The sequence below is a fragment of the Oncorhynchus keta genome, chromosome 1 (genome assembly GCF_023373465.1).
Source record: "Oncorhynchus keta strain PuntledgeMale-10-30-2019 chromosome 1, Oket_V2, whole genome shotgun sequence".
NCBI lineage: Eukaryota > Metazoa > Chordata > Actinopteri > Salmoniformes > Salmonidae > Oncorhynchus > Oncorhynchus keta.
In genome coordinates this window covers 10731609-10739930 of record NC_068421.1, presented here as the reverse complement: position 1 = coordinate 10739930, position 8322 = coordinate 10731609, and the positions used below count along the sequence as shown (strand labels likewise).

The 8322-nt window shown below is 44.1% G+C and overlaps 1 protein-coding gene across 1 annotated transcript; it reads right to left on the bottom strand.

Moving 5' to 3' along the window:
• Positions 1–267: 267 nt before the first annotated feature.
• LOC127916286 (extracellular calcium-sensing receptor-like) lies at positions 268–6429 on the bottom strand. Its single transcript, XM_052497915.1, has 7 exons — positions 6146–6429; positions 5436–5730; positions 4605–4894; positions 4079–4359; positions 3690–3898; positions 3135–3480; positions 268–2892 (listed from the first exon to the last, which is right to left on the bottom strand). The coding sequence occupies exons 1-7, from the start codon at positions 6427–6429 to the stop codon at positions 1976–1978; spliced, it is 2622 nt and encodes an 873-aa protein (XP_052353875.1). The 3' UTR covers positions 268–1975.
• Between the last annotated feature and the right edge of the window lie 1893 nt (positions 6430–8322).

Here is an 8322-nt window from a genome sequence, read left to right as displayed (position 1 = left end):
GTAGGCTACTGCGAGTCACATCACTTAGCAGGTCAAATTACATTTAAAAAAACAAAAATGTATACCTTCATATCAACAAGGAACACAGCCTGAGACCAAGGTCTCTGTTACAGCTGGGCTCTGCGTATACTTGTTTACACATATAGTTTATGTACAATGATTAAAACACTAAACAAGACAAACAAAACGATCACAGATAACAGAATAAACATACAGCTGTAACGGCGTTCTTCGTTTGTGGAAAGAGAGTCGGACCGAAATGCAGCGTAGTGGTTACTCATGACTTTAATAGAAAAAAGCGATACATGAAATAACTATACACATACGAAAACAACAAACGGAACGTGAAACCTAATTACAGCCTATCTAGTGAAACTACACAAAGACAGGAACAATCACCCACGAAATACAAAGCAAAACCAGGCTACCTAAATACGGTTCCCAATCAGAGACAACGAGAATCACCTGACTCTGATTGAGAACCGCCTCAGGCAGCCAAGCCTATACAACACCCCTAATCAGTCGCGATCCCAAATACTACAAACCCCAATACGAAAATACAATAACATAAACCCTTGTCACACCCTGGCCTGACCAAATATATAACGAAAACACAAAATAAAATGACCAAGGCGTGACAACAGCAAGATATTTCATTTACACGTAGGTTATTCTACTAACAGCACAAGAACTTGTCTTTCCCGAAACAGTTACAAGCAATTCAAAAATAAAAATGATCCAATAAATATTTAAAATGATCAAGGGGGACAAGAGTCTCAAGTTTAAGTTTAGTCTGCAGGCTATTACATAGGCAAGGAGCGTATTAGGAAAAGGCAGCCATACCCAACTCTGTGGTAATCGCATGGGCCTCAAGTGTAGTCCATGCTTGTGACCTGTTTTTAGGATATATAATTCTAATATTGATGAGTGATGATAAATTAGAAGGTAGCTTATTCGGAAGTGGTTTATAGACAAACACGAGAGCGTGTTCTCGTCTCACAGACAGCAAAGTTCAACCCACATTTTGATATAAAACACAGTGGTGAGTTCTGTAGCTAGCACCAGTAATAAACCTAAGTGCGCAATGATAAGTAGCATCCAGCGATTTAAGTGTTGATGCCATAGCATGCATATAAATAATATCCCCATAATCTATAACAGACATAAAAGTAGCTTGTATCATTTGTTTTCTATTTGTAGAGGACAAGCATGTCCTGTTTTTATAGAGGAAGCCTAGCTTGATTTTTAGCCATTTACAAAGTTCGTCAATATGCATTTTAAAAGACAGTTCATCATCCAACCATGTCCCTAAGTATTTATATGCAGAGACCTGATTAATTCGAGAACCATCTAAGCTCGTAAGTGCAAGTGTATTTTCAACCAACTTTTTGAACCTATTAAAATCATAAAATGTGTTTTCTTTGCATTTAAAACAAATTTCAGCTGTATAAAATACAGTGATAATGCTTGGTCAGCCGTTGAAGCGATAGAGTACATGACAGTGTCATCAGCATATAAATGAATTTGACAAGTTCTTATCTCATCACAGATATAGTTTATGTAGAGAGTGAACAGTAAGGGACCAAGTATAGAACCTTGTGGGACCCCTTTAACCAACTCCAATGGCTTTGACTGGATGCCGTCAACTCTAACAGCCTGACTTCTCTCCTTTAGATAGTCATAAACCCTACGACAGGCATCCAATCCCAGTCCTATTGACGACAGCTTACCCAAAAGAATCGCATGTTCTACAGTGTCAAAAGCTTTAGATAAATCTATGAAACAAGGCGGCACAGTACTTCCTATTGTCTAAGGCATTAGTAAAATCACTTTAACACTCTAGATTTGAACAATCTTTCATAATATTGGAATATCTAAAGTGAACCTGTGTCATGTTCCTAGTTACAATGTTACCAATGATTATCTGATAAAATGTTGGTCATCGAACACAATGTGTTTTCCACTCAATCATTTCTTAATAACGTATATCATTGGATGTCTTCTCCATAAGGTGTTTCTTGGTGTTCTTCTCCGGCCTGAACAGAATAATAAAGCATTTAGGAACAAATAATAGAAAGAACAACCCAAAGCTAGAGGTGATGATGGCAAAGATCTCCACAGCTACAGTCAACTTCCCAGGAGAGCTGACATAAGCTGGGATAAAGGTGATCCAGACTGCACAGAATATGAGCATGCTGAAGGTGATGAATTTGGCCTCATTGAAGTTATCAGGCAGCTTCCGAGCCAGAAAAGCCAGCACAAAGCACAAGAGAGACAGGAGTCCTATATAGCCCAACACAGCCCAGAAACCAATAGCTGAACCCACATCACACTCTAGAATTATCTTTTCCTTGTAGGTAGTGATGTTTTTAATGGGGAAGGGAGGGGACAGGACCAACCACAGAGTGCATATCATAGCCTGGACAAACGTGAAGGACACTACAGTCAATCTCTGCTGTGGAGGACCAAACCATTTCATGACATTACTGCCTGGAAGTGTAGCCCTGAAGGCCATCAACACCACTATGGTTTTCCCCAGAACACAAGAGATGCAGAGAACGAAGGTGATCCCAAACGCTGTGTGACGCAGCATACAGGACCACTCAGAGGGCCGGCCAATGAAAGTAAGAGAACACAGAAAACACAAAGCCAAGGAGAAGAGCAGCAGGAAGCTCAGCTCAGAGTTGTTGGCCCTGACGATGGCCGAATGTCGGTGGTGGTAGAAGACAGCTGCCGTGGTGATGGCCAGTAGAGCCCCGCCCACAGAGCAGGCGGTAAGGATGATTCCAAGGACCTCATGGAAGGACAGGAACTCAACAGGCTTAAGGATACAGAGGTCTCTCTCAGCGTTGGGCCAGTACTCCTCGGGACAGATCAGACAGTCTGAAGAATCTGACCAGGACAAAACAACAGACATCAAATGTTAATAATAATAGATTCAGGTTTTATTTATTTACAAATACATGTCCCACAATGCTGCACTTTGTCAGTTTAGACAATACATGAGAAAATAAGAACAGGAACATGATTGACAGACACTACCTTTGTATTGCTGGTAATAGGAAGAAACCAGTATTTAGTAAACCGTGACAGAAATTACTACACATTTTTGCCAACTGTTCCTAAAGTCCTACCTGATTTATTACTGATCTGTCCCTCTGCACATTGGATACAGTCATAACAGCATACAGGCTTTCCTGTCTGTACAGCCTTACGAGTGCCTGGGGGACATCTCTCACTGCACACTGAAACAGGTACTTGGGTACTGTTCTTTACCCAGGTGATTTCCCTGCTGATGTCAAACCTCTGGTCAGGAGGCAGGGACGCATCATAGAGCCCCACTGTCACAAACTCCATCTTCCCACTCTCCCGTCTCTGCCAGTTGACCAGCTCATAGGTGGCCACTGGGTCCCCGTTGGCATCGAAAGATACCTGGTACCCGTTACGAGAGAAGTTCACCCTCCTCAATCTCTCCAGGACCTGGTGTTTGGAAGGGCATTTGAGAGAGGGGATGGGAGAGATGGAGTGAGGGAGAGAGAGAGAGAAACAGAACATTCATTCACCTCCAATTTATCAGATGTGTTACTTCAGAAGAAGTTGTAAAGTATAATGAGAAATTCTAGTCCTTCATACATGTAGTTGAAATAAACCTATTTATCAGGAAATGATACTACAGACTTGTCATTCACCTGTGTTGGCTTCACATTAAGGTTTTTGTCACAGTTCACAGTGGAGTTTTCTCTCTCTTCACAAACGATGCTGTGGATGGCGTGTGCTATGGCATAAACAGCTTTATACACCATGTTAGTGACACGCAGCTGGGATGTATCTGTGTAGGGGGCCTGTAGCTGCTGTATATCCTCACTGCCATCACACACCTTCTCTTCAACCCCAACACCTGTAGATGAGGTCCCTACAGACAGACAGACAGACAGACAGACAGACAGACAGACAGACAGACAGACAGACAGACAGACAGACAGACAGATAGATAGATAGATAGATAGATAGATAGATAGATAGATAGATAGATAGATAGATAGATAGATAGATAGATAGATACCTGTCCCCAGCCTACAGCCAAAGGCTCCCTCCCAGAACTCAGTGAGCAGGGGAGAGTTGGACACCTTCTGTGGGGAGAGGTCCAGGAGGAAGTCCCTGAGGCCAGGGATGACAGAGCGTTGGATGCCAAATCCGATGGCCCCGGCACACAGGCTGAAACGCAACATATCTGGGTCAGTGACCCAGGACTCAGTCCCGATCCACTGGCGGGGCGGAGAGGGCAGGCGTTCCATCTCCCTCAGCAGGATTTTCATGTCCCTGTAGGATACAAATGCAACCACCACCCGGGCTGTGGAGCTGGGGAACATGATTATATCATATGCTTAATATGCTGGTCATGTTTGTCATTTACTGGAATGTCTCAGTGAAGTGAACATGAACATTAGTATTAATCAACACTTTGGACGTAATTAAGAAATGCAAATCATGTTGGTGTCACAGATCAGCTTTTGGAAAAGAGAGAAATTATTAACAATAGTATTTTTTATAAATATGGGCTTGCATTTGTGTGAATGAAAAGTTCACAAGTAATCACGGATCACCTGCGGATCACATCGGCCACCCGTTGCACTCTGCTGAGTGGGTTGGTACGGGAGAAAGCTTCAGAATACTCTACACAGATTCCCTCCTCTTGTGCTGCCTGTAGGAAAGCCGCCATCCCGTAATTACCGTAGTCAGAGTCGGAACGGACCGCCCCAATCCAGGTCCAGCCGAAGTGCCTGATGAGGTGGGCCAGAGCGGCAGCCTGGAACTGATCACTGGGGATAGTTCTGAAGAAGGTTGGATACTGTTTCTTATCACTCAGACACGCACAGGTGGAAAAGTGGCTGACCTAGTTAAAAACAGACAGTCGAAAACATGAGAAAGATCATCATGTCGGCCAAACAAGTTTTAGTTATTGGCAACTTCCTGCTTTTTTTGTTTAGCTGTGTGGTATGAGGTTAGGGAGACATTAATAATAATAATGTATTGTTTTTCATTGGGCCAGATTGAAAAGGATATATATTTCTACCCGTTTCTGTCTTTGTTGTTCTATTCATATTGATAATAGTATTATAAGACATACTGGTGTTGTGAAAAACATGAGTAAATGGTGTGACACTAATCCCTGGTCTCCCATAACAACCTAGCCTATGAAAGGTAGTCCTCAGATCATGTTTTAATGCCTACAGAAGTTCTCCAGACTCATAGTCCTGAGTCTATGTTAAAATGCCTTTCTCCTCAAAATTTCACACAGAAATGTATATTCCTGAAAGAGAGGAGTATAAAATTGGAACTTGGCAAATTAAAAGTTGAACTCATTCCTGAAGGAGAGGCAATAGAAATACAGTAAATTAAAAGAAGTTGAATAATTTCTTTCCGTAGGAGATTACCTGAGGAATGCCGAAAGGGCCGATGATGCGCAACATGCTGAGGGTAGGTGAGGAGGCAGACTCGCCCACGATAGCTGTTACTGTAGGCGACCCTGAGCACTGTTCTCCGGTATCAAACATTGGGTCCAGGCCGTTAGCCAGATGGAAGGCCACATTCATGGCCATGGGGACCGTGTTGCACGAGTCGTGCACTTGATATCCAAGTGTGACACCCGGTAGGAGATCCGAACTGTTGTTTATCTCGTCAACTGCGAAGAGCATGGTGCGCGAGAAGCGCAACTCACGGGAGTTCAAACTGTAAAAAGAAGATCGGTGAGTGAGCACCACTTGACTAAATGGTAAACTAGCCTATAGAATACATGGTTATACGAGGGCAAACATCTCCATATATATTCTTATTTTCCACTGTCTACATGCCTACACATTTGATATCGGTACTTGAGGACATTGTAGTATAGCCTGCATTTGAAAATGTGACACTTTGTAACAGTAGTCTTTACCAATACAAACACACTTTTTTTATCTGTCTTAAAAACACTGTTTATCTGTCTTTAAAACAATAGTTATATGTCTTTAAAATACTGTTTAACTGTCTTTAAACACACGGTTTATCTGTCTTTAAACACTGTCTCCGTGTCTTTAAAACACAATTTATCTGTGTCCCCACACAGCCAGAGTCATGTCCCCGGTTCCCTCTTGCGTTCACTGACCTCCCTGTGCACTGCAGGGGCTCAGGTAGGCTGGTGTAGCTGTGATCCACAGTGTGCATGTAGCTGTGGATGGAGAAAACACCCCCGATGACAAAGTCCCCGTCCTGGGAGAACGCCGGAGGACGAGGGGTGCCTTGGAGCCTGCATCTGACAGACTCCAGCCCAGAGGCAGAGGCAGAGGCAAATGAGAGCAAGGCGAGCCCACCAGCCACCACAGCTAGATGTAGTAGAACCAGACTACCAGCCAGACTTGGATCCAGAGCAGGAGACGGAGAGAGCCTCATTCCTCTGATGTGTAGAGGGTATGGGGTAGCACAGCGCCACACAGACCTTCATAGGTCAAGTTACCTCTCTTCTCTGGGTTAAATACCCACTGTGGGGATTCCTCTGGGGGCCACACTGTGGGTACGGCCATAACAAGGAGGGAGGGATTAGAAGCTGCTCTGCTCACCCTGCTTCTTTCATCTATAGAGAGTGTATGCACCATGGTTTAGATAGACATAAACATACATTAGACACAGAATAACCATGAGCCTCTCTTATATTTCTCTTACGGTCTAGTGCTCTTGGTACGCGGGTTCTTCATGGTATTTATTCAAAAGTCTAGTAAATTTTTCACCTTACCTGACTTATATTTCCTCTGTAGTCTAGACCTCTTGGCTCGCTGCCTCTCTTATTTTTCCTCTACAATCTAGTCCTCTTGACATTCAGGCACTACTCAGTACTTCCCATATAGTCTAGTCTTCTACGCTGGCAGTACACAGTATTTATTCAAAAAGTCTAGTCCTATTGGTACGCTTCCTCTCTTATATTTACCATACACTATAGTCCTCTTGGTACGCTGGCAGTACACAGTATTTATTCTAAAGTATAGTCCTCTTGGTACGCTGGCAGTACACAGTATTTATTCTAAAGTATAGTCCTCTTGGTGCGCTGGCAGTACACAGTATTTATTCTAAAATATAGTCCTCTTGGTACGCTGGCAGTACACAGTATTTATTCTAAAGTATAGTCCTCTTGGTACGCTGGCAGTACACAGTATTTATTCTAAAGTATAGTCCTCTTGGTACGCTGGCAGTACACAGTATTTATTCTAAAGTATAGTCCTCTTGGTACGCTGGCAGTACACATTATTGTATGGTTACGTTAGTAGAGGAGCGGATGGTGACCTCCGCAACACTGCTACCAGACAAAGTAGCCGTATCCTGTATCCATGGAGACACCCACTATTACCCCACTGTGAATCTACCTATTCTCACTCCAAAAGGAAGGTGTACAGTCAGGGCAGAGAAAGTGCCCCAGCTGAAGGTGCCATTATTGATCGGGAGAGACTGTCCCTCATATAAGGAGCTTCGGCAGATGACGTTATGCACGGGAAGAAGGGGGACAGGAAAGAAGAGAAAATCCAAGCCCGAGATAGTAGTCCTACAAGAAGACGTAGCCGCGTCCTCGTCCTCTGCAGCAGAGGAAGAAATAGCGACCCAACGTTTACGACAGATATTCCAGGAAACCACCGATGAAGACACATGTGAAGGGTTATACACAACGCAGGAAGGAAGGAGCAACCAGGCGCTAAGGGATATATTTGAAGCTCCATCCGAGGAGGGAACCTGGAAGGGATTCTCCTCGGTCACCCCTGATGGGGATGTGGAACAACCCCCACATCCCTCTACCGAGGTCGACCTGCCCCAGGAATTAAAGGGACAGTTTGGCACCTCGCAGCATAGAGACCCAGACCTAAGGGAGGCCATGAGGAAGGTGAAGGTGATCGACAGGAGGAACTATGCAATCAGGCGGGGTCTCTTATACTGGGTCGTACGACAAAGGGGGGAAAACCAGGAATTACTAATGGTGCCTAGGCCATACAGGGATACAGTTCTACAGTTAGCCCATTCCCACGTCCTAGGAGGACACCTGGCACGAGACAAGACTATTGACAGAATCATGCAGAGATTCTATTGGCACCGGGTCACCCGGGATGTGGCCAGGTATTGTAGGACGTGTGATCAATGTCAACGTACAGCCCCACGGCCACACCTACGTAACCCTTTGATTCCTCTCCCCATCATAGAGACTCCCTTTGAACGCATAGCTATGGACCTCGTAGGACCCCTCCCAAAATCCGCCAGAGGACACGAGTACATCCTAGTGATTATAGATTACGCTACCAAGTTCCC

Bases quoted from the DNA above. Each gene is read 5' to 3' on its own strand.
- LOC127916286 (XM_052497915.1), bottom strand. From the start codon at position 6,429: ATGAGGCTCTCTCCGTCTCCTGCTCTGGATCCAAGTCTGGCTGGTAGT. The intron at 4,360-4,604 runs GTGATCCGTGAT...CATGTTCCCCAG, and splicing joins GTGGCCGATGTGATCCGCAG to CTCCACAGCCCGGGTGGTGG. The intron at 2,893-3,134 runs GTAGGACTTTAG...TGTCCTGGTCAG, and splicing joins ACAGATCAGTAATAAATCAG to ATTCTTCAGACTGTCTGATC.